Source organism: Filicampus tigris, chromosome 2 (genome assembly GCF_054856515.1).
Source record: "Filicampus tigris isolate MCC_2025a chromosome 2, RoL_Ftig_1.0, whole genome shotgun sequence".
Taxonomy (NCBI): Eukaryota; Metazoa; Chordata; class Actinopteri; order Syngnathiformes; family Syngnathidae; genus Filicampus; species Filicampus tigris.
Genome location: NC_141218.1, coordinates 28,405,565 through 28,432,067, shown reverse-complemented (window position 1 = coordinate 28,432,067; position 26,503 = coordinate 28,405,565). Strand labels below are relative to the sequence as shown.

General features: G+C 42.4%; 1 protein-coding gene across 2 annotated transcripts in view; it reads right to left on the bottom strand.

The window, feature by feature from the left end:
• The window catches only part of LOC147151962 (C-terminal-binding protein 1), a 32,003-nt gene extending 6,465 nt beyond the window's left edge, over positions 1–25,538 (bottom strand). Inside the window, exons 1-11 of one of the 2 annotated variants that reach the window (XM_086023242.1) lie at positions 25,392–25,538; positions 21,401–21,555; positions 15,992–16,136; positions 14,411–14,514; positions 14,233–14,335; positions 13,356–13,480; positions 12,670–12,759; positions 12,451–12,581; positions 10,890–11,017; positions 10,704–10,818; positions 2,602–8,736 (exon numbers count right to left, since the gene is read on the bottom strand). In XM_086023242.1, coding sequence (XP_085879368.1) covers positions 8,541–8,736; positions 10,704–10,818; positions 10,890–11,017; positions 12,451–12,581; positions 12,670–12,759; positions 13,356–13,480; positions 14,233–14,335; positions 14,411–14,514; positions 15,992–16,136; positions 21,401–21,555; positions 25,392–25,431 — 1,332 coding nt within the window. In that variant the 5' untranslated portion in view covers positions 25,432–25,538 and the 3' untranslated portion in view covers positions 2,602–8,540. Of the gene's footprint in view, positions 1–2,601; positions 8,737–10,703; positions 10,819–10,889; positions 11,018–12,450; positions 12,582–12,669; positions 12,760–13,355; positions 13,481–14,232; positions 14,336–14,410; positions 14,515–15,991; positions 16,137–21,400; positions 21,556–25,391 lie in introns of those variants that run through there. The other variant, XM_086023243.1, reaches the window with a different exon arrangement.
• Between the last annotated feature and the right edge of the window lie 965 nt (positions 25,539–26,503).

The window sequence follows — 26,503 nt, the reverse complement described above, 5'->3', positions numbered from 1 at the left end:
TTGAGCCGTGTCTGAATTACTACTATCACCATAAATGTACATTTTATGCTTCTTGTTTCAAGTGGGATTCAATTAAAGTCAATACTGTTACTCAAAACAACTGCAGAGTCGATCTCTCCCGCTGTCAGCACTGATAACAGAAGAACATTTTGGGCTCCTGACATCAATGTCGGATGTATGCGACCTGTAGGTTCAGATTGCGAAAAAAATCCGATAGGTATCCGATCTAGGACCACATATGAAAGTGGCCAAAAACTTTGACTTACTAAGAAGACATAATGCAGGTTTTTGAGACAAATAGCATGCACTTCAATCTGACACTTATAATTTATTTTTACCAAGCCACGCAAATCCAAGTCGGGGGAAAAAATATCTACCCCGACTTCACCGAGATGCCTCATTGTCACTCAATAATGGCGACCCCCAATGGTAAAATATAATTTAATTTAAGATAGAAATTAGACGCTTAGCCTTAGCCTTGTTCTAATCTCGGATCCGCCTGCTTTGTGGGTCTCACACACACACACACACACACACGGGATTGGGGCGGGAGTGGTCACGCACATTAGGGAAAATTGGAATCCCAAAAGGTACGATGAAATGCTGCCACATGACAGCAGGGAACTCACGAGCAGAGTTCACGAGCTCATAGAGAGAGTTACTACGCATTTCAGAAAGAGGGCAAATTACACAGCTATCGGTAGAGTTAAACAGAGAGACGACGAGCCCTTTGAAGAATATAGAGTCAGGATGACCACCTGCTTCGAGGCCAATAGTGGTCTCCCCGTGGATGATGACCCTCAGGGGATATATCAAGTGCAACTTGAAAATGCCCTGCACGCCCACTCTTTACCTGCGATCAATCAATGGGTAGAAAGACACTGGCTTGATATGGCAACTGGAAATTTGGAACAATATATAAATCAAGCATTGCGTGCAGAGAAGATTTTGACTTTGAGAAATAAGAAAAAGAAACATACTGACACTGACATGGTTTCCACTAAAGAGGAAGAAGTGTATTACCAAGGGCGTGGCAGTGACACAGGCACAGGAGATGCCATTTGCTGGTGCTGCGGCAAAAAAGGTCACATTTCTCGCGACTGTCCTAAAAACAAAGTAAATGCTGCATGACTAGGCCAGCCTGCTTCCAGACATGATGAAAAGCAAAAAAAAGGCCAGAACCGATGACATTGATTACGACATTGATGAAAAGTATATTCGTTTGAATTTGCGGGACACACTGGCGTTTGATCAAATCAAACCGGAAATTCAGCTAATAGTAAACGGCAGACCAATTACATTCTTGTGCGACGTGCGAGCATGCAAAACAGCATACAGGGAGGACATTCGTCATGTAGGAAGACCTTCAACTACTACACATTATTAGACTTGCCAAACAAACCACTTGCAACTGACACTGAGCGACATCCTATTAAAGGCTCACGAAATGATTGACAAACAAAAGAGTAAAATGGACGCTGACTCATTACACATAACAATGTGCTACAAAAAAACCCACAGCTGTTATCCAGAGAGCAACGCAAACATTTTTTTTTTCAAGAATATGTTCAATGCAAGCCCACTAGAAACACAGCATTCAGACTAATATTGCGTTTGTGGAATATGAGTTAAACAGCAAAATCCACCCCTTTTTAGCCATCTCTGGGGGCGGCCATTTTGTCACTTCTGACGACTGAAAATGTCATCAAAACTGTTCAGGTAAATGACCAATCAAGGCTCAGCTTCAGAAAACAAGTGAGGCGTGATTGGTCATTACCTGAGCCCTGAGCAGTTGTGATGTCATTTTCAGTCGACAGAAGTGACAAAATGGCCGCCCCCAGAGATGGTAAAAAGGGGTGGATTTTGCTGCTTAACTCATATTCCACAAATGCAATATTAATATGAATCTCACCTGTTTTCTGAAGATGGGTTATGATTGGTCTTTATCTGTGCCCTGAGGTACTTGATATCATTTTCAGTCGACAGAAGTGACAAAATGGCCGCCCCCGAGATGGCTAAAAACGGGTGGATTTTGTTGCTGAACTCATATTCCAGAAACTCAATATCAATCAGAATGCTGTGTTTCAAGGTGGCTGACCAAAAAAAATGAACCCCCACAAAGATGGTGGCACATTCAGCACAGCTTTTACCTGTTGAAGCACACCTGAGTGTGGAAAAAGGAAAAGCCCCCTAAAAGACAATAAAAAAAAATTCACTCACAGGGGCAGCACTTTATACGCTGCACTTCATACACTTGTCAGTTAGTGTGATGCATGCAGCAAGTACGCCTTTTAGCATGATGACCACGGGTGGAGCTGGGGCATTACAACTAGGTGTGCAGTTTCTACTTGTGAAAGTGAAGTCAAGAGTCGGGGGTGGGGGGGCAAGTGTGCCCTCGTAAAGACAAAACTTTTTCACTGATAAGTGCAGCACATCAGAGACTACTGGAGAGAGTACAGCGTTGTTACCAAGGAGCAAAACTAGGAGTCTGAACCAGGTAAGTAAGTACCTTTCTTTCGAATGGCCAATATCATTCCCACTTCCTCTGTAGTAATATTGTCGATTGTCAACCAACTGAGACCAGAGACCAATCAAACCACATCATCATCCACGGTTTTATTTCCTTTTAAAATAATTCATACAAACGCATACAGTCACAAACATATCGTTCATCAGGGTTTTGGACCAAAAATAATATTTACTGTAGAATATAGAATATATATATTTGTATGTACTGTATATTGCTACACCTACTACTTAACCATAAAGAGGATAAACAGGTAGGCAACAGTAGACTGTGTGTCACTACCAGGGAAGGAATTTCAAAGTGCTGTTTTTGTTCTTGAATGACCAACAGTTTCTATGAAGGTTGCCATGGAAACAGTAAAGGTGACAGGCATCTTGTGAGGAATGTGTAGTCGACAGGAATTCCTAGCAGAATTCCCAAGGCCCTAGAACGTACACATTCCAGATTTTGGCCCAGCGAGAACTTGGCACTCAGCTCAGGATGTAGAACGGAATCGGTTACGTCGATGTGAAATGTCCATCCCTGGTCGCTACGCTTGCTACCGCGACGTGAAGGAGAACGCGTAGGCAGCAGTGAACTGTTTACTACTCACAACGCTGGATCTGGAGTGGGATCCTGAAAGCACCGTCACTTGGACAAACTTCCACATTTGAAAATGCAGCTTTATGCCTTCAGCTTTTAACGTTTTGCAGTTGTGTTTTTTTTCCACAGTTATTGCATCAACACACTTCTGCCCGTTGGAGGCACCTAAGCCTCTTTGGGTGACCTAGAGTATATCAAACTTAGCCGCCCTGCTCCACCCACAAGCAGTGGTAAGGAAATTGATATATTTTGTAATTTACCGTCTACATGTCATAAAAATGTTCCTCTCTCGGGTCAAGATTTGCTACTGAAGGAGCCCTGGATTTGGCCTTAAAATGTCCGTTTCAATCCAAAATGGGAGACTTCCTGTGTTTTTTTCAGGCATTGGTTCAAGAGACTTTTTTGTAGGATTACTAATGATACATATGCCAGGCAAATTTCATGCTGTTAAGTGAAACTGGCTTTGACGACTTATTTTTTTTTATCTGATCATGTTCCGCTCAGCCACTTGAGCCCAAAATAGACACTACTCTTCTCAGGCATACATTTGTGCGACATTTTTGGGGGTCTACTCATGATAGAGGTGCCTACCAAATTTCATGTTCCGCAATGAAACCTTTTGAGGCTGAATTTTCAAATTGTCGTGAATGCCAAAATATGGCCAAAATGGCAGACTTCCTGAGCTGTTTTAGGTATGGCTTCTTGAGATTTTTTTTGTGGGTATACTCATGATAGACATGGCTACCAAATTTCACGCTGCTCAGTCAAACTAGCGTCTGGGCTGAATTTCCCCCCGCAAAATTCTAGGGGTGCTACAAAGCCATTTTGATGGAGTTTGGGTTGTTTTTGAATATAGTAAAACCCTCAAAATAACCATTACTTTGGCCCAATAATAACAACAACAAAAAAACAAAGAATTCCAGTCCCACGCATTGCTACGGTGTAGGTGTAAATCCCGATGGAAGTCTTGGGCTGTATTTACAATTGTCTCTGAATTTTAACGCTTGACCAAACAAACATACAAAGCTTGTTTCAACTGACACATGTGAACGCACCCTCAGTGACCATGCCTTGAGGATCCCAGCGCTCCTGGTCGCAGCGCGGCTTTTTAGACACAGATACAAACCAAGTCACACGGACACAGGCAGGCAGAAAACACCAACACAGTATGTACAAAAACGGACACAAAGAGCACAACGGTGGCCAAACGGTACACTTTGTAAGGACCCATCATGAAATGTTAAAGGGAGCATTGTGCTGTTCACTCAGGTGCTGGGGGAAAAACGTTCGGAAATAAAGGATTTGGATGATTTCCCGAGGAAGCAAGCCTTGTGCTCAAGCCCACAGCTGTTGTATTTGCAGTGGAAGCTCTGGGTCCCCAAAAAAGATCTTGTACAGTGAACCCCCATTTATTGCCGGCGATATGTTGCACACCTACCCGCTGTTGATGAAAAATATTTAAAAAAAAAAAAAAAAAAAAAAAGTATATTCCTGGCATTGGTCCAAAATCTTGTGCCTCCAAAATAGTCTCTTTTCAGTAGACGATCAAAAATGTCAAATTTGTTCAACCATTAGCATTGCATTGTGAAAGAGAGCAAGCCATTTTCAACACTTTAAATTGGTCAATAATGTGTAAAAATAACCCACATGCATTTGAACTGACCAATAGTATACTTTAGATTTGCGGAAAAAATATGAAATTCACCAAAACATGGCTTACGAGGTTTTGGCCCGTCGCCAGCGATAGTTTCACCCCTCCAACACACTTTTAATAAGTGTGAGTGTGCTTATTGTGTGAGTCACTTGGGACGAGGAGAGAGGAGTTAATGGCTACGCTTGTGTTGCCTACGTGTTTTAGGATTTCCAATGAAAGTTTTAAGACAGGGTTAGTGGTTCAAGTTGAGGTTTCAAGACCGTTTTAGGGATTCAAACAGTTTCAAAATAAGGTTACGAACTATGGTTTGAAGCCAAGATTTCAAACCTTCTGTATGAGTAAAAGGGGCTCTCATGCTACGTTTTGGGTTTCAAGTTATGGTTTCAAACAAGTTAAGAGTTTCAATTTAGGGGTTAAACCTAACGTTAGCATTTCAAATTAGGTTTCAAAATAGGGTTAGTGTTCACATTTTTGTTTCAAGACAGGATTAGGGTTTCAAATTAGGGTTTCAAACCAGCTGTATGATTTTAAATTGGGGTTTCGGGCTTTCCAAGTAGGATGTCAAGCCACAGTTGCAGTTTCCAAGTAGGGTGTCAAAACGGGTTTAGCATTTCAAGTTCGGGTTTCAAACTAGGGTTCGGGTTTCAAGTTGGGCTTTAAAATCAGGGTTTCAAGCCTCAACTAGGGTTTTAGTTTCAGATTACAGTTTCTGGCCAGGATCTATGCGTTTTATTGTTCTCCTCTTGAAAAGTCCACTGGAGGACAGCTCTACTTTTCCTCATGCGAGGGCATTACAGTGATTATACTCCGAAAACCCTGGACAGCTATAAAGCGCACATTTCCACGATAGACAAGTAGATGTTCCATACGAAAAATGTGCGACGTAGCGGGCTGCGGTAGGTGAACGGGGGCACACTGTACACATTTAAGTCTGCTACAGTACCGAGTCTCAGGGCATCACCTCGCGTCTTCTCAACATCTAACATTTAAAAAATAAAAAAATAAAAAAAGCCAAGCAAAGCATTTCACCACCTGTATACTACTGTGCACTCTCACGGAAATTGCACGCTCTGTACAAACTACAGCAAACAACCCGAGCACTTCAAGTTGCAACGGTAGGCGAGCATTTCCGAAGAACGACAAAGAGAAGCACTAAACGGCAGGAAATGAAGTCAACAGTAGACCAACTGCGGAAACTGAGGTTCCTGAGATGGTGTGCAAAAAAAAAAAAGATGCCTCTGTTTCAGGGGTGGCTTGTTAAGGACAAACCTCACACAGATTAAGCTCGTTCTTTTCCGGCACCTTCTGGCCTCCAGTTTAAAACCGTGATTCCCAACCTCTGTGCCTGATATGCCGTGAGAGATTATCAGGTGTGGAAATTATACACCTCCCCCTTTGATTTTCCCCCAATTTATTTATTTACAACATTGTTGATGATGACCTATCAGTGATTTGAGTTAAATGCTCTTCCACTAGATGGCACAATAATATCTTTGTGTTGAATTTGACATGCTCAGAGAATTTGTGGGTAAAATGTGGTAAATCTGAGATCGTTATTTCGGCGTACAGTGGTACCTTGACTTTCAAGTTTAATTTATTCCATGACTGAGATCGTATCTCAATTTACTGGTATTGTAAATCTGTTTTGCCATATAAATGAATTAAAATGCCGTTATTCCGTTCTAGCCCCATTTTAACACCTAACTCTGTTTTTAGAAAGAAAAACAGCACTGGATTGAATGTAAAGAAATAAACTGCTTTCATAAAATGTAATTACTGTACAAACTGCAGTATTCATTTGTTTGGGTATGTCCCTTTAAGGGGTGTGGCCGAGTGGGTGAAGTCTGTTGTCCCATTGAATGTCTGAAATGACGTCGGGGACCGTGGCTCTCCTTACGGTATCTTAATTGCTTCGTTTTCTTTTTTCATTTCAGTGAAACGACGACATGTGTGAAGCTCACTCAAAACTTTAGTTTTCGTTCGCAACACAAAGCAAATACTTAGAAACTGATGAAGCGAAGGCTGATAATTCCAGTTAAGTCAAGGCACCAGTTTATCTGTATACTTAAGAATTTGAATTAGAGACAGGGATCGGGCAAGCTGCGAATAATGAAAATCTGAGTATGATTGATTGCTATTGTAATAACTATATAACTGTATTAAAAAGTTTATAATGTAAAAAAAAAAAAAAAAAACATTAAATAAAAATATGTAAAAAATATATTTTTTTAAATGTTGCCGAAGAAATCCGCAAAGAGATTGATCTGCGGGTGCCCAACTGAGTTTCAAAAACCTTTTTTTTTTTTTTTTTTTAATGAAAAAATTAAGGCCAGAGAGTTTCAAGACCATTTTTTTTTGTAAAATAAGACTTTCAAACTGGTCAATTTGACTGTTTAAGCACCCTATAGTAATAACACAACGCTAATTGAAATTCGATTTTAAAAAAATTGTAAAATTGAAGTCAGAAAATGGCCACAGGTAACGTTTAAAAAACAATGAAACCCCATGTTACGTTACCATGGCTACATGCGCGGGCATTACAGTACCTTAACTTCAGCGTTTAATTTGTCACTTAACTTGAGCAAGGGTTAACCCAAATTTTGGCTCACATGAGGTAACAAAAAAATCATAACCTGAAAAACTCAGAAACCAGGACTTTCTTAAGTCAAGGTACCACTGTATCGACTTTTTGTGACATTTTTTTCTTTGGTGTGCCGTAAGATTTTTCTCACGTAAAATGCCTTTAAAGGTTGGGAAACACTGGTCTAAAAACTGTCCGCTTGAACAACTTACATTCATTTCAAAGTAGGGATGCTCCGATCGATTGGGCACAGATCGGCCGATTTCCGTCATATTCGATCAAAGCCTTTTATTGCCGATCAAGGAATCCGATCACCCGCAGCTCATACGGGGAGCATGGCCACACGTTTCAACGCAACCAACTTAATCCGACATTTGAAGAACAAGCAATTGGAAGACTATGGTGAGTTTAGGAGGCAATGAAACGGCAGCTAACGCAGTCCATGCTGACCAACTCAAACCCATGTCAGCACGACAGGCTTGATGATCAACCATTCTCGGTGGTGGAAGGCACCGGATTTTGCCGTCTGCTCGCCCACTTCGAGCCTCGCTAGCTACGTGCTACCAGGAAGCAAATACTTCACAGACGTAGCTCCACCAGAGAATGTATTGTGTGTTGTGAATGAAGTTCCTGAGTCATTTCAATTTAGGAACTCATTGAATAGTTTATTGGAGTGAAGCCTGCATGTAACTATTTTTTCCACTTTGGTTATATTCGGAACCATGCAATGTTTAGGTGGCATGTTATTTATTTAACTTTTTGCATAGTTAAGTCTTTTGATAATAGCAGTCACCATAAATAAATGGACAAATATACAGGTATTCCATGTGATCGGAATCGGTATCGGCTGATCTCACTCATGCACGATCGGTATCTGCATCGGTGTCATAAAACCTGATCGGAACATCCCTATTCCAAAGCGTGTTTTTTTTTTTTTTTTTTTGCTCCTACGCCCAAGGAATGATAGAAAAATTAGAGACCGACGGGAAATTTTGGACACATGACAGTCAAAAAGATTATTTTCCTCTCAGTCTTAGCACAGATGAGCATCCATCCCCTTTGTTCCCTTTTCCTGGCCATCACTGTCGTCTTCTTGGCTCTCTTTGTGTTTGTGAGTGTCAACAAGTGCCAATGTCCCGTACATTTTGGAATCAGTAGTTATTTACTGGACTTTGTCTTCCCGCTGTGCTTTTGGACTACAGCTGCTCGTTTGGATGCTGTTCTCTGTCGCCCTCTGGTGGTTTGACCGTGTTCTGTCCGGGCGAAGGGGTGTGCGGCGGGTGCGCGACAGCCGGCGGGAGGGGGTGCACGATGGGCACCGCGCTGGGCACGATGCCCTCCACGGGGGGCGGGAGGCCGCCGGCGGTCATGCTCACAACCCCCGGCGGGTACCTGGCAGGGGAAGAGAGGACTTAGGCTTGGGCTTGTGCTCCACTTGCACTTATTACTCCTGTTTTGAAGAAGCATGTTAGTTTCAAACAAGGCATAGGGTTTTAAGTCAGGGTTTCAAGGCTGGTTTAGTGTTTCAAATCAGGGTTTTAAGACAGGGCTAGGGTTGCAAGTTTCAAACAAGGGTTAGTCAGTGTTTGGAATTATGATTTCAAAACCGGGGTTAAGGTTTCGAATTGGTGGAGGTTTGTCAAAGTAGGGTTAAAAAAAGCATTAGGGTTTCAAGTTATAGTTTAAAGCCTGTCTTAAGGTCTAACTTTCAAAAGTGTTTCAAACCAGAATTACAGTTTCAGGGCAGGGTGTCAAGCCACGGTTAGGATTTCGGTTCTCAAGTTTAACACCTATATTTTGGTTTCAAACAAGGGTTCGTGTTTCAAATTAGGGGTTCGAGTTTGAAGTCTGGAATTTTACACCAGGGTTAGGGTTTCATAAACTATAAGGGTTTAAAATTAAGGTTGTGAGGCCAGAATTATGGTTTTGAGTTTCCAAGGCACTGTTATAGTTTTAATAGAGTTCTTTAACTTTAACTTGAAAAAGTCAAGTTAAATTCAAGACTTTTTAATAACAATTTCAGACCTTTGAAAAAAAAAAAAAAAAAACGTCACACCTATTCACAGCCATACTGGCAAAGAAAAACAAAATCTGTAAACTTATGTTTATTTTAGTGCTGTCAAACTTATCACGTTATCGGGCAGTAATTACATTTTGTAATTAATCACATCAGAATATTTAACGCATGCATAATCCCACTCAGAAGTGCATTGAGTATGGAGTAAGATAGCTGTCAAAAAGGCATATGCGTGATTAACGATTCCGTAATAGTATTAATTTGTGAGTACAAATTAACATTGAGTGTTTGACTTCTTTTCTTGTGAGTACGCCTAAAAACTGTGAGTGCATTGTTTTGTGAATACGACTCTCGCTTCTACGACTACGAATCTTCACTACGCACGAATTGCCATCTGAGGATACGAATCACTTTTTGAAAGGACGAATCTGCACAACATGCAAATTAGGATGACGTCACGCAGGCCACAAGCTGGTCCCAAAGGGAACTAATCGATTCAGTGACATTCCAACAATGCACACTGCACACACACAGAAAGTATTTTTAAATAAAGGCAGGACCCAAAACATTTGAGTGCTAATGGCCATTTTCATGTGAAGGCATTTTCAAGGACCAAAATAGAAACAAATGATTACAAATATCACTCACCAGCTGCACTTCAACAAGCTATGGCCAGCTTGCATTCCAACAAGTGTTAATTAACCTCAATATCACTGTAGGACACAGTGCAGTGTCATAGCGTTTGTTATCCATCCAATGATTCCATCCATTTTCTGAGCCACTTATCCTTTGGGTTGCGAGCGTGCAATGAAGTTCTCGTTAATTGTCTGCGCATTGTTGGACATAATGATCTGGCGATGAAACTTTGTGCCGCTGCCTTTGTTGCTCGTTGCACTGAAGCGTGGGGAATCTGAGCGCGTAGCCAGGTTTTACGTGATTAATAAAATGCAACAGTCCCGATTTCCTGCTAGATGATGTTCCACATCACCTGTTTTGTGTGTTATGGATCTGGCGTTGGAAGTAGAGAGCCTCGGCAGCCGAGGTTTGAATGGCTAGCCGTTAGCTTAGCTACAGCCCAGCTCGGCGGCCCCGCTTTTGTTTACGCTCCCTCCGCCGACGCCGGCGCCTGCCAGACCCGAAAAATATCCACGGAGATCCCGCGGGTCACGCCATCTCGTCCGGGATGTTGAAAGTGCGGCGAAAAGTCGCTGGAACTGACCTCCGAGCCCTTAGCCGTAGTTAGCGTTTCAAATTAGGTTAGGCGGAAGTGACATGTTAAACCCTGTATTGTTGCTATGACGATGTCCATGTCCCTGCGGTCTACTCAATTGTCTGTCGTCACCTGTAAGCTCCATTGAGTTCTGGGTGGACGTTGGCCGTTTCGACTGCCGTCCAGTGGTTGTTTTGAGTCAGGAACTCCTTGTTGACGCAGTTCTTCAGACTGTCTGGAATACGACCTGAACACAGACAGAATCTTTTTTGGGATGGAACGTGTGGCATTAAAGCTGGCGATCGAGGCGGTCCTGACCTGTGATGGCTCTTCGGATCTCCCTGGCCGCCTCCTCTCGCATCTCCAGTGAGGCCTGTTCGCTGTACCAGGCGGCGTGAGGGGTGCAGATCAGGTTGGGGGCGTCCTTCAGGGGACCTTGACTGAAACTGTAAAACACACCGTGTGAAAGGGGCTAAACCAGGGCTATCAAACTTCGGTCCTCGAGGGCCACTTTCCTGCATGTTTTCCATCTCTCCCTGCTGCAACACACCTGATTCAAATGATCGGCTCATCGTCAAGCTCTGCAGGAGCCTGCTAGCGATCCTGATCATATAAAATTACGGCCACTGAAATGCATTTGTGCTTGTGAGATTGGAAGAGGCTGGTGTTTGGGGGTGTTTGGGCTAGGTTTAGAAACCCCGAAAATTGATCAAAAACGCTGCATAACATTCCTTATGCGTTTTCCATGAAAAACAAGGCTGGTGTGGTGGGCTGATAAAAACTGTAACAGAAAAACGTTGAGCAGAAATTGAAAAAAAAAATCTGCAAATATGCAAATGACAGGTGCCAGACCACAAGTATCCCGGGTACGCTGGTATTTTTGGTATTTATATTCAATTATATGTAAAATGTTTTATTTTCCCCAAACGGTTTTATTTATTTACAATAAATACATTGATTAAGCAGTTATTTAATAGAATTAATAAAGGTGTTTGTAATGTTTTTACAATTTACAATAAGTGAACCAATCATGAAATAAAATGAATTAATAAATAAATAAATGCATTTGCATTTTTTTTAAATTGTGTCTACAATAAATAAACTGTCCAAAGCTTCCAAATAATGTATTTAAAAAAATAGCAGTATGTTAAATTTGAGTTCGAATGTTTTATTTGACTAATACTGTATTTTGTTTTTCTTATTATGTACTCACAATAAGTAAATGAACACAATTTATACATGAATATAAAGTTGTTCACAGTGGACCCCCGCTATTTGCGAGGATACGAAACGGGCCTGCCCGGGAATAGTGAAAACCCACGCATAATTGACGCTCATCGAAATGCGCTAATAAACATTCAATATGCATTTTCCACAGAAAACGGGTAATGGGGAGTGTACAAAAAAAAAACAATAACAAAATTATTGGAAAAAAAATGACAAAAATCAGTGAATCTGCGAGTATGCAGAGCTCAACGGTAAATTATAATTACTTTTTAACTCACAACAAGTAAATTAACCATTTATTAAAATAAATAACATATTGGAAAAAAACATGCTATATGTTTTATTTTGCTTATGTTCTTTATTTTATTTACAACAAGTATACCAATCATTGAATAAAATAAAAGTCATTCCATTATGTTTAAAAGTTATTTTACAAATATTTTTTATATTATTATTAACAATAAACAATTATTTAATGAGACGAGAATAAATACATTCTAATGAACTCATTTTTGGGGGGTTGGGTGGACAGCTAAATTAATGCAACAAATATTACTGGACTCTTTAAAATGTAAATGGTCAGTGTAAATACTAGCCTAATGGTTACTGCATTGAACAAGTTACTATGACAACCGACCAGAGTTGACATTACCTAAAAGGCTCTGTTTCGTGGACGTCCAGGGCAGCGCCGCGTATCCGTCCATCCTTAAGGGCCTGGGCCAGGGCCTTCTCGTCCACCAGACCCCCCCTTGCCGTGTTGACCAGGAATGCCCCCTGGCGCATCTGGAAAACGCACACCCCGTCCACTCACCTTTCTGTTCAAATGAAATGTTCAAATCTGGTCAAATCAAACCAAGGTCTGGCTCAGCACCTGCTTGACAGTGAAGTCGTTGATGAGGTGGTGGTTGTGTTCGTTCAGGCTGCAGTGCAGCGACACGCAGTCAGAGTGAAAGAGCAAATCCTGTGGGGGAGAACCGACAGATAAAACATTTTTTCAACAACGACAACAAAAATACACACACACAAAAATAACATTCAGTGGGAGGAAGCGGAAATGCAGAGGAAACTACGGTGGCTTAGACACACCAAAAATAAAAAATAAAAATCGAACGTGCCGATTTGAACGTTTTTAACATCGTTTTATCCAGAAAATTCGGTTTCGGTTCAAAATCGCTTAATCGAGCAGCCCTAGTTTCAAGTTACAAACTGGCTTATGGGCCCAATTAAGTTTGTAACTAGAATTTACACTGTGTATATAATAAAGGTGAAGACCACATTGCACCCTGATCGTATGTGTCAGTGTGCTGTTAAATACTATTCGCTGCAGTTGTGATACACCCCATACAATAACAATGCACCAGATTTATATATAATTCATTGCAATTACAACATCACACACTATGACACAAAACAATTCACTCCAGTTCCAATATGACATGATATGGCATAACAGATTTCACTGTAATTACTATAGAATTGTGACACACACAGTATTTAATGGATGGAAACACGTTTACCTCCATGTGAGTAAATTTGTCAAAATGAACCAAGGAATACCTGTAGTGTGGTAACCCTTTGAAGGCCCAGGGATCTTTCCACGCCATCCGCCAAATAGGGATCATAAAAAATGACGTTGAAGCCAAACGTCTTAGCTCGCAGGGCTACGGCCTGGCCCACTCGACCTATATACACACACACACGCGCGCACACTCATTAATACACGTTACCATGGCGGTAGTAAATAGAGTAGTTCATTGGAGTCAGATGACTTAATTCGAGTCCGAATTGAGTTTTTATGTTGTATGCAACCTTGGTGTTGTTTGATTAAATTCATTGATATTGTTTTGGATATTGATATTGTTTTTTTCCGTCTGTGTTTGAGATGCCCTGTTTTGTTGGCGGTCCTTGAATGCGCCTGGCATGTACACATTCACAGTGGAACTGATAAGTATGCTTCTGCTTTGCTCCTGATGCAGCTACATATAGCCCACGTGATCTACGTCCGTGTTACAGTTTGACTCCCTTGTGAGTAAAGGCGGCGAGGTGAGGTTAATCATTTAATACCGTTTGTGTAAAGAGCTTACTGCACAAATGTGTTTTTGTATCGTCATTATGTGCTAGAGAGTGTCATTTTGGCTAGTATGCAAGCTAACACTCTTGATGAGCGTCATGTGAAGGCGGTTTGTTTGTGTTGAATAATTTAACTACTTCATACATTTGTTTATAAAACAGGGTTAGTGACTGCGTGTACATGCTGCATGGCGTTGTTGCTTTATGACATTCGCTTTATTAAGTGCTTTGCCACCATCGTGTGGCGTCTATACACAATTAGATACGCCTTTTGGGTGGGGTTGTCAATTATTTGCAGCTTTTCACTATTCGCCGCTGGGCTCGGTCCGTATCTCCCGTGAATAGCAGGCGTTCAATGACTGACCTAGTCCGATGAGTCCCAGCGTCTCCCCTCTGATCCTCGCCGCTCCTGAAGCCACCTCTCGGATCTGCTCCACGCTCTGGACCCGCGTGCCCTCCCGGAGAGCCTGGCGTTGTAGCGTGTAGCGGTGCGTGACGATTGTGATGACTTTATGGGTTTTTTTAAGTCAAAAGCCACAAACCTGATGGAGCCATGTGGTGCGCCGGTACAAGGTGAGGATGTGACACAGCGTGGAGTCAGCTGTCTCTTCCACCGAGGCGGCTGGCATGTTACACACGACAATCCCTGTGAAAATAGAGGATGGGAACATTTTTGCAACAGCTTCGTGGCATCCTGAGCCAGGTTAGGGTTTATTTCGATGGTCTACGAATCGTGATGGTTGTGTATAATTTATGAACGGAATGTCATACAGTGATGACTTGAACTTCTACCCCAAGTTTTGTAGAGGCGAGGTTTCCAACTATATCACCCACGTCCTTCTACGTTGTCAAAAAGTATCCGAGCCAGGATTTGGGCTCGGTGGTTGATGGATCGTTAGGGTTGGTTGAAAATAACTGTTTAATGGGAAATCCTACAGGGATGAATTCAAAGGACAAATCAAGTCAAAAATGTTCTTTGGGCCCCCACTAGTCTAAACACAGTATTCTGATTAATATTGCATTCATATAAGATAAGTAGAAAAATTCATGTGTTTTTAATCAATCATTTTAATCACCACAGTGCCTAAAAGGGCTCAGCTTGCGACCATCACGTAACCAAATCCAGAAACCAAGTAATCCATGATTCATATTCCACAAACACTAGGCCCATATAAAACATACTGTATTTTGGGAAAATAATTGCATGACTTGACTCCTTCTTTAAAGGGCCTGTATGATGATATTTATAGGTTTCCACAGTTGACTATAGGCATATATATGATTATATATTACCTTTGGTACAACGTCGATGTAATATCTTATGAAATACGAGTTATTTTGGTGGCTATTTTTCTAACTCAGAAGACGCCCAGCTCACTAAAACCCCACCCCCAACTTTGTTGTATTGTTGAATAAAAATGCTTGAAATGAATGTAAAAAATGTTATGTTAATGAAAATGTTGAATTACTCCATAATGATCTTTGTTGTCAGTACCAATGCTTAAAAACTGGCAATTTAAAAGCAATATAAAATCAATTTTTATAGCACGCGATTATCGGGCGGGGTCTGGTTAGTGTCAGACTTGTAGTGTGCCCAGTCGCCCAGTCCAGACACATAACAGATTTATGTCGTGAACGACAAAAAAGTTGTGTAGTTTGAGCTAGGAATAACGTCTACGCTCTACAAACAGTTGGATTAAAAATAACACAATTTTGGGTCCAATCTACTACTTGGGTCAATTTGAACCAACTTTCTGGGTTGTTTATGCAGAAAACAACCCAAAGAATGGATCGTTTTGTACATAACGCAAGATAGTGGGTCAAATTGACCCAATTCGTGAATCGGCCCATTTTTGACCCAAAATCGTGTTATTTTTAACCAAAGTGTTTTTAGAATGTCACGTCTGGGCATAACACATTTGTAGGGCTGAGCTCCAACTACCACCCACGTCCTTCCTTGTTGGTGGGAAGTGTGACTGTCAGATGTTAAATTTCACACCCGTGTCTCAGCAACCATCTGATACTGCCTCAGAAGACAGAAGGTTACAACGAAGTTGCCCCCCATTCTGCGTTGGTGCTGCGACAGGGAAAACAGGCCGTGTGAAAGGGGGCTAAAGGCTCACCAAGTTCGCCCGCAGACTTGATGTCAATATTGTCATAGCCGCTACCGATGCGCACAATGATGCGGAGAGCTTTGAACTTCTCCAGGTCTTCTCTCATCAGAGTGATGGTGTGATACATCAACGCCCCCACGGCTTCATTCAGCACCTGCGCACACAGATTGCTAGAATTACTAGAGGACCGTATTATGTATAGAATATGAAGCACATGAATGCATTTCTATGAATGGATAACAGCTTTGTCTGGACGCGTTGTCTGTGCCCTCTTAATATCCTGTGTTTGAATACACCTGCAGGGATTGGTTGGCTGCACTTCCTGAATATTGCCATGGAAACAGATGTTATTGTCAAACCAATCAGATACTGCTCCTCTGCCTTATTGATGACAGGGACTTATTCAGTATTAACCCATCCAGAGTTAGAAAAAATATCAGCGCCTGACACCAATTTCACGATCAAGATAAAATTGGGTCATAAGAAAAAACAACAACAACAAACAAGTCAAAAAGAAAAAGTCTCGAGCTCCCCTGCCCGAAATTGAACAGGAAGTCAGCCATTTTGCTTTGACGCAACCCATGTCAGGTGAATTCCAGGGCTTATACTTTGACAAATTCCTACTAGAGACAGATGGCCAACTTTCAAAGCTTTTTTTGCCTCTGCCATTAAATATTGAGGGACCATTGTGTTGAAGTATGATCATTGTTTCAAGGATTTTTGGAAACTTAGAGAAAATTACTTTGAATCCAGAGCTATTCCAACTAGTGAATTCACTCAAATGAGTCCCAATCGGATGCCGGTATCCTGGCCCGGGGCGGAGCTACATGGTGGTCAGCGGTGGCCAGAGCTGGGCACTTGACCCTTTTTGCCCCTCCGGCCGCGACCCTCCAATCTTGACCTGGATACTCTTACGGCCGCGACCCCCCGGTCATATTCGTAAACATTGTCGGCCCCCGCCCCGTTCCGACCTCCACAGCCCCCCCCAAAAAAATAAATGTGCACGATGCCCCCGCGGGAGGGATGCTAACGGAAGAGGTTTGTTTAAAGACAATTAGCTTGCTAACTTACTATTCAAATCCGCTGCAGACACGCTTCAAACGCGTCACTTACTCACGTACTTACCCATGTAGTGTATGGACCTACTTTTCCAGGCGTAGTTATTCGCTCTGTGATTTCTTCAGTGCACCGCGACGTGCGCGGAGTGATATAATTTCAAGTGTTATCAGTGATTCAACTCGTCTGTGAATGAATGCCGTTTTCACAATAAAAAGAAGCTGAGCTCCGAGACTTCTCCAAGTTATTAAGTTGTGAAAGACACAGCAAACCCAGCTGCGTGTACTTACTTCCATAGCGAGCCATGGGGTTGGTTTTTGTCGTATTGTATAATTTATTTGTCCAACAGACGACAAGTCTGCAAGCAACAAGTTACCTATTTTCCATACTCCCCTCCTTCACACTTCCCTGCCTTCAAAATAAAAGCATGCCAGCAAACCACTACACAGCAGGTTTGCTACAGCGTTTTTCCGGAAGTAGGGAAGTGCATGATGTGCCAGTGTCATATTCGAGTGCTGCGCACAGCTTGATTTTCCTCCCAGACACAATTTGTTTTGAAAGAAGCCTAAAAAGAAGCCTTTCACCGAGTAGGCTGAGATGAAATTTGGCCGCCTCGCGAGCACGTCACACGCATGAGGGCCGATTAGTGGGCCGGACTAAAATCCACTTCCGGCCATGCTTGGTCCAGCCATTTTTTTTTAAAATTGTCACCCCCCACCCCTCCGCCCCAAAAATGGGCATCCGGCCGGGCCGGAGGGTCCGACCGGTCCGACCCAGGGACGGACTACCCAGCTCTGGGGGTGGCCATAATCACTCTCTGGCCAGCCCACATCTGGGGAAACATTTTTAGAGGGGCCAGAAGGGCCTGCTCATCGGGGTGGATTTATCAAGACAAGGAAATGGAAGACACTTTAAATGTCTGATGTTTATTGTCTTCCTCAGTCAGTGAATTGGCAGGCCACGGCTGCCTTCACCACCATTGTTGACGGGGTGTCAATGACACGTGTTCCAATTAGCATGTCAAAGCTACAGCTTCTCAGTGACTTAACGAGAGCACCATCTGTTTGTTCTCTGTTGTGACCTACTGAGCACGCTCGTAGAGAAAGAGAGAGAGAGTACGTCTGGCTGTCACCCAGAACGAGACGTAACCCTGCCAGACATTTTCACACCATTTTCACTTGTTGACAACAAGTACTGTAGTCAGTAGTCACGGTGGTTGATACCCAATCTAGCATTACTACGGGTACAAGCCTTTGCATATTATGTAAAATTTACTTTGGAATGCTTTTATGCAAAGAGTTGAGTCTCATTGAGTTTCTCCTCCCATGTAAAATATTGTAAGTAGGGCTGAGTGATGATATGATTGAGAATCGTGATATTACAGTGACCAGCTGTGACTATATTCACTGGATCAGATGCGGCGGAACTGTGCATGACAGTAGGCTATCACAGCTTTTCCTTCTCAGTGTGTTTTAAAAGATGAAGTAAACAAAAAGTAATAAGCAAACAATGACTGAATGAACCCGCAGCTGATGGACTTGTCGTTATCTTTCGAAGATGAAGCTATTTTCACAAGTGAAGTTCCTCATCATAGCTTGTGTGGCGGCGTCTCCAAAGCCAAGTGGAGTAGATGAAGCCAGTGTGCAATTTGTATCCTCAAAAACAGGCAATACAACAATCCTGTTGAACCATTTAACTACCATCCAAGTGATGTTGTAGAAAGGATGAAAATGCACAGCTTGCATCCTTAGCATTAGCAGTTGTGGTCTACAACAATATAGACTAAATCTAACATTGCGTTAGTTGTCTATATTTAATTCTGATGTGAGTTAAGATATGGTCCACTCGGTTGTGACCTCAGCATGACCTGCTGAGACCACTCAACTGCTAATGCTTAAAAGGAAAGGGGACAAAAGGCCAGCTAGATAGGACTGGAAAACTTTTACGGTTTACCCTGGAGGTGTACCAACCTGGGAACATGAATACAGTATATTCCTTGTGTGAGCGTGTGATTCCTTATCACACATCAAGGTGACCGTTTGGAGGCCTGAAGGATACAAAGAGGAGTGAAGCTCCTGCAGGCTGGGGTGGATCAAAGTCGTAAGTAGTGCGTGTAGACATTCATACAGTATGCAGGAAGTAATAGTAGATATTCATGCCGTATGTGGGCGGTCCATATAAGAAGGGAAGCACAAAGAATTTGGTGGGTGCACACAATTTCAGGAAACTGGAGCTACTTCGACATCAGCACTTAACTGGAAGAAAATCTTTTTCCAACCCAAAAATGGCTGTGTTAAAGGGAGTTCTTTCATCAGCAACGGCTCAGGAGCGAGTCCGGAGAGTTGCTGTGATAGACCCCACTTCTCAAAGAAAATGTGCAGTGCAGTCGAACCGCTACTATCGTGTGCTCTTATCATGTGCTGCTGGAACTTTCATTTCCCTGAGGGAGTCATCCCAAGGGTTCAATAAAGTGAAGTCAAAATCTAACCAGCCGTGCAGCCACCGGGCTAAAGCAGCAATCAATCGTGTCATCTTTTGATCATGCACATTTGTAAGTAGAAATGATGTTGACACTAGGGCTGCATGATTAATTGGATTCTAATCGACAATGAGGTTTGATCTAGTGCAAATTCGTATCGTTTTTCTTTTCTTTTTTTCCCCCTGTGGCGTTTGAGTGCTAGACATATTAGCCAACCAGATTTGTCAATTCTCTTAATGGTGCTGGCCAATCAGTGTCGTTAGTTTATACAAGTTAATCTGCGCTCCGGTGCCTACAGTTAGCACAGCGCTACCATAACATACTCCACGTGCACCTCGACTTTTGCTGTGACTGCCGTGTACCGAAGTGGATTAAATGGAATAAGGAACTTCTACTAATCTACCGCTACAGAGGAAGAGAGGGAGACGCTCGTGCCAAAGAAGGGTGGGTTCTCAGCCAATAGCCAGATCCAGAGGCGACACGATCAACTTATATCAACACTTGATTTAAAAAAAAAAAAAAAACACCACTGACTTCAGTATGAAGCCTGTCAAACAGGTTTGAAAAAGACAGATGAAGGGGAGGCAACAACTAGCGGCCATTCGCGTGTAAAGCAAACATTGCTGATAGTTTGTTACCAATGCGAATGCTGCTGCTAGCCCTAGTTGACACCGTATCATCCATCCATCCATCCATCCATTCATTATCTATACCGCTTATCCTCACAAGGGTCGGTGGAGCCCATCCCAGCTATCTATGGGCAGTAGGCGGGGGACACCCGGAATTGGTTGCCAGCCAATCTCAGGGCACACAGAGACATCCGCACTCACAATCACATTGGGGCAATTTAGAGTAACCAATTAACCTACCAAGCATGGTTTTGGAATGTGGGAGGTAACCGGAGTACCCGGAGAAAACCCACGCAGGCACGGGGAGAACATGCAAACTCCACACAGGAAGGCAGGAGCTGGAATCGAATCCACGAGCTAAGCACTGTGAGGTGGACGTGCTAACCAATCAACCGTGCCCATGTGGGTTCATAACTTAAAAATTATTTAAAGCCAAAACTCATCTTTTGTCTCCTGTTTACATTTTGAGACGTATTCATTAATCCTGTGGGGGTCCATTTTTAGTCGTTCACTTTATTATTTATGTTGTTCTACTTTTGTTGTAATTTTGGTGAAAGGAAAAAAACCCAACATCTTTTCATTTTATTTTAACAATGTGCTTCCTATTATAGGCTGACAATGTAGGAGCAGGACGTGATGGGAGTCATTTTCACAAGGATGGGACGAGACAGGATTTATTTATTGTTTTGCAATGGTCTGGGACAGGACAGTATGGGATTTTCTTTTTTTATGGGAGTCATGTAAATAAAATGTTGAAGTACTGTTTGGTTACGTTAGTTTTCAGTACCAGCGCTTTAAAACTGGCAATTTAAAAACAATGTTAAGTCGGAATAATTATCTTCATTTTTTATTCATCTTTGTGTTTGAATTAACCAATCGTGTTTTGCAGTTTGGACACAGAAGAGTAAATATCCCCAGATCTGGCAAATTCTCAGAGTTTCCAGAAATCTCCAAGAATTCCACAAAAACTTGCCGGATTTGTTGCTATAGTTGCTCGACGGCTCTGAGAAGTCGCAAAAACAGAACGACGTGCACAACACCACGTCATTTCAAGCATAGTGGCAAGTGGGTGGAAAAGCGTGCTTTCATTCTCATCCTTTTTGAACTTTGGCTGCTCAATATAGACAACTTTTATGAAGAAAATTTTTTAAAAAGCATATATTGTGAGGATAAGCAGTTTGGATCATGGATGGATGTTTCCTTTCAAGTCAAGAACCTATGATATGCTGTCGTTTCGGTTTTGGAGTGACCCACCTTCTCATGGATCTCCTGCGTGGACTGGGCATCGCAGAAGGCCACGGTGGCGACGTCCTTCAGCACCGGCATCTCCACCGTGCAGTCTCGCCCGTCCAGCAAAGCCACCAGGGGGCGTGGGTGCATGGGTCCGTTCATGATGGGTGGCCTGATGCCTAAAACGGAAATGATAAACGTTATCACGGAATGTTAAAGCATGATGCTACTTCGCACTTAAACTGCTTCACGCAGCCCACACAGCATCCCACATTCATATAATTACATGCATGCCCATGTCAAGTACAGAAACGTCCCATCACTTCAACACAGGAAAAAGCTGGACAATGGCAACTTCAATCACCCCTTTCACGCTTCTTTTAATCAATGTTCCCTACACTACTCAAGTGAACCTCGTGGAATCTCACGACTCGGGATTCCAACTGAAGATGACTTAAGCCATCATCATATTTTCCCGACATGGTGGCATCTGCCACACCTGACCTGAAATAGCTTTCCTCCATCTTTCCACTGGACTCCTTCCCGGAGAGTCTAAAATGTCTCATGTCCTTCAGATGGAGGACACACAAGTGGAAATTCCTCCGCGCTAGGACGGACGGCTCAGTTTTCCTTTTTGAATGAGCTCACATCCCGAGATATTGTTAATGTGGTGATTTCAAGATTCAAGAGCGCCGTCGCTCAAATATTCAGAGGAATCAGACTTGTCGGGAGAACATTTGGAACAGAGAAGTGATGACTTCCTTCATTCTTGTGGTCCGATGTCCTTGAGTGACAAACGGCTGAAACGTCAATTGAACGGCGGAATCGTCAACTTTTAACTGGCTGCTTTTCCACTAATCCTGTGGTAGTTTTACTCTTCGAAACTCCGACTGAGTGACTCCTTTTCCTGAAGGCGAGGCATTCATTTTACTGAGCAGCCCCAGGAGGTAATTGATGTGTTTGGATCATAGTGTATAATGGCAGTTTTTCAAATTAGCCTTCTAAAACAGGGTTAGGTTATCAAATCAGAATTAAGGTTTTAAATTAACCATGGTTAGGGTTTTATGGATGTGCTACAGGGTTTCAAGCTCGGGTAAGGGTTTCAAATTAGATTTTAAAGTCAGTGTTGGGTTTTTCAAACAGCTGTAGGTTTTTGACATTAGGGTTTCAAACAAGAATGAGCATTTCATGCCAGCGTAAGGGTTTCAAACAAGGATGAAAGTTACAGGCCAGGGTTAAAATTTCTAGTCAGAGTCAGGGTTTCAAGGTAGGCTTAGGGTTTTTAAGTAAGGGTTTCATGTCAGAGTTAGGGTTTCAAATTAGGGTTCCATATACGAATTATAGTTTCAAGACAAGGTTAGGGTTTGAAATGAAGGTTTCAAATTGGAATTGGAGTTTCAAGACGGGGTCACAGTTTCAAGTCAGGGTTTCATGACAGGTTAAGTGTTCAAAGGGTATCAAAGTAAGGGTGCAACACAGAGTTAGTTTTGAATTAGGGTTTTAAAACAGGTTAGGATTTCAAGGTAGGGTTTCAACCTGGGCTATAATTTCAAAGTATAATTTGAAGCCAGATTTCAAATCCTGTGAATCGGCCTGTTTGACAAAAAGGAGTCATTACGCTCGTGTGCTTGTAAATTTCAAGGGCACTTAGTCACATTTTTACATGACTTTCTGCACGCCGCTTCAAATTAATGAACCCCCCGCCAAAAAACACATGTTGTTGCTGTCTCACAGCAGAGCACCAGCTCAGCACAATCTCAGCCTGCTGTTCGCTTTCTTATCGGTGGCATCGGCTTCCAGCGTGAAACCTGATCTGATGATCAAGCTACACACTTTCAACTCTGCGGTGTTGAAGAACACTCACGGGCTGCAAAACACGCTCGGTGGAGACTCAACAAAGCGTCGCTGAGAGAATGATTGAACCACCCAAAAGCAGCAAGTGCACAGGTATTAAGGCCTTAGGAAAAGATCCGGCCCTTCAGGTTATTTTATAAAAAAAAAAAAAAATTTAAAAAGTTGACTTGGTCTATGTTTAAAACTAATCACGCATTTGAGATAAGAGTGTTGTATGGTGGCAGGTGACTCAACGCACTTCGCAAGAAGCAGCAGTTTGGCAAATCAGTAAATGTGTGGGGAAAATGGTCATGGCAAAATCCTACGATATAGTGAAAAATCCTCTGCAAAAAATGACATTTTAAACAATTCAAACAATTTGGGTACAATTTAAAAATCTGCGACACTTTAAGGCTGTGATCCACGGTAGGGCAAGCGTCTTACTGTACTTCATGCACATGCCACATGCAAACAAACACATTGCAGCTCAGCTTCTGTTAGGAGACGTCATAGCTAGCCATACGTTACAAAAAAAATAATAAAAGAGCAACTTCTCAGTTCTTGAGATGGATTTTTTTCATTTTTTTATTTAATTGACAATGTCCGGTCTGTAACTGTTGCGCTGCATGATTCATTTCCGACAAGGAAGACAAATATTTGATATAGCACTTTCCTAAGAAGAAGTGAGATCGGGGTAAATGTGTGTTTTGGGGTGCAGAAGGGGTCATTCACATTAAACTAGGGTGACCATATTGTGGTCTTCAAAAGAACTACAGTTTCCAGTCAAGGTAATGGATTTCAAATTAGGGCTTCAAACCTGGCCAAGTGTTTGTAAGTAGAGGTTCAGGACTGGTTTTAGGGGTTCAAATTTGGATTTGAAACCTGTTTTTGGTTTCAAAGTAGTGTTCATAGTCAGAGTTAGGGCATCAAGTCAGGTTAGGCTTTCAAAGTATAATTTAAAGTAAGTCTGTTCAGGTTTCAAACAAGGTTTAGGGTTCCAAATTCCTAACATTGATTTGGGTTTCAAAGTAGGTCTGTGTCAGTGTTTCAGACTAGGTTAAGAGTTCCAAATTAGAATTCGAAGGTCGGCTTTGGATTTTAAATTAGCTTTGCAAACCAAGCTGAAGGTTTCCAAATCAGGGTCTCAAGCCTCAATGAGAGTTTCAAGTAAGGGTTGCTGTTTCAAAGTAGTTTGTAGTCTGGGTTAAATTAGAGAGTATAAATTAGGGTTTTGACACATGATTAGCGTTTCAAGTCAGTATTAGGATATTTTGTTTCAAGGTAAGGTTAGTGTTTCAGACTGGGTTTAGGGTTCCAAATAAGGATTTTAAAGTAGGGTTAAGGTTTTAAATTCGGGTTATGGGTCAGAGTTAGAATTTGAAATTAGGGTTGGTGTTTGAACATAGCTTAACAAGGGCTATGATCCCAAATTTAAGTCTCAAGACAAGGGCCATCCATCCCTCCATCCATTTTCCAAACCGCTTATCCTCACGAGGGTCGCAGGAGTGCTGGAGCCTCTCCCAGCTGTCTCCGGGCAGTAGGTGAGGTACACCCTGAACTGGCTGTCAGCCAGTCGCAGCTCAAGACAAGGTCAGTGTTTCAAATCAGGGTTTTGTCACCTAGTTAGGGTGTGAAGTCAGGGTTAGGGTATTGTTTCAAACGAGGCTTTCAAGGCAGGCTTAGGGTTTCAAGTCACATAACTAATGCTAAAAGGATTGTGCTTCGGATCATCTATTTCCCACTCAATTAAATCTGAGCGGCTTGATGCCTCATTTATCGATTGCTTCTCCCTGAGCCAAAAGTGATGGATGCCATATCCCATGACCTTGGACTCTCTGCCTCCCCAAGGGAGACGAGTATCCAGAAGAAAGCGCTGGGCCTTTACATTCAGCTGCCGGCGCTACCTTCATTCCCCTTTTGTTTTCTAGAACAGTCTTTCGCAGCCACCTGTGTGTATGTGCGTGCGAGCTTCTTCTCGCTAGCCTTCATTTTCTGTCGTCACCAACACCACACACACACACACACACACATGCACGCACGCACGCACACGCTCACACACAAACACAAATTCTTGTGAAGCCAACGCGAGATAATGTAGTGTAGGAGAATGAAGGGAAGGAAAAACAGAAGGGGGAAGGGAGGCGTCCGCACACAAACATAAACACACACATACTGTATTTACCTAGAGGCATGCCTTTGTTGAGGAGATGTGAGCTTCCCATGGTTTTCACATGTAGAATCCACTATGGATATGGCGGCGACTTCCTCGCCTCCCTCTCTCACAAACGCATACACAAGTGCTACCCCCCCTGCTCCCTCTCTCTCTATCGCTCTCGCTCTCTCGCCTTCCGTTCTGCCTCCTCCCCCCTCCCTCCATTTTTTCTCTCTCCACTACAGCAAATCCCTCCCTTTCTGTTTGTGCCAGCAAGGAAGAAGAATGCGAACTCGAGGGTTTGGGTGTGCGCATGCGTGTGTGTGGGTGTGAGAAAAGGGGCAGAGCCAAAACTCATCTTTTCTCTCCTGAATCTGAAAAAAAAAACCTGAGTTACGCAATGTGAAGGCATTTGCAAGAGAAGACCAACTTGTTTTTGATTGAAACCTCATTCAACCCTCTTGGTGTGTTACTTTCTGAGCAACAAGAAAAGCTAATTCTCTTGTTGAATCCATTAAAACCTGATTTCTAAAATAGCACCTTAGTCCAGTATTCCCAAACTAGGGTATGCAAGCCGTAACTTGGAGGTCCATAAAATTATTTGAATACATTCTTTTTTATTTACCATTTTTTTAAAAAGTACATACCAATCACTGCGCCAATAAAACAAACATACAATGCCCTATTACTGGTTTAACTTGTTCCGTGACCAAGATTGCTACTCAATTTAATTCATTTTCCCCCATTGAAATTGAAATTAACAGCAAAGCAATTAAGCCATTCCAGACCGAAAATTTTCACTGTATTGTGTAAAAAATACAAGAAAAGAGAATGTAAAGAAATAGTGAGGTTTCATAAAGTGTTACTACTACTGTAGCAGGGCTTGAGTGGGACAAAAAAAAATCGGCCCTGGAATTTTCGGCTTAGACCAGGGGTGGGCAATTCCGGTCCTCGAGGGCCGGTATCCTGCATGTTTGATATGTCACCCTACTGCAACCCACCTGATTCAATGATCAGGATCGTTATCGCAGCTTCTGCAGATCTTGCTGATTATATTATCATTTGAACCAGGTGTGTTGCAGCAGGGAGAGATGGAAAACGGGCAAGACACCGGCCCTCAAGGACTGGAATTACCCACCCCT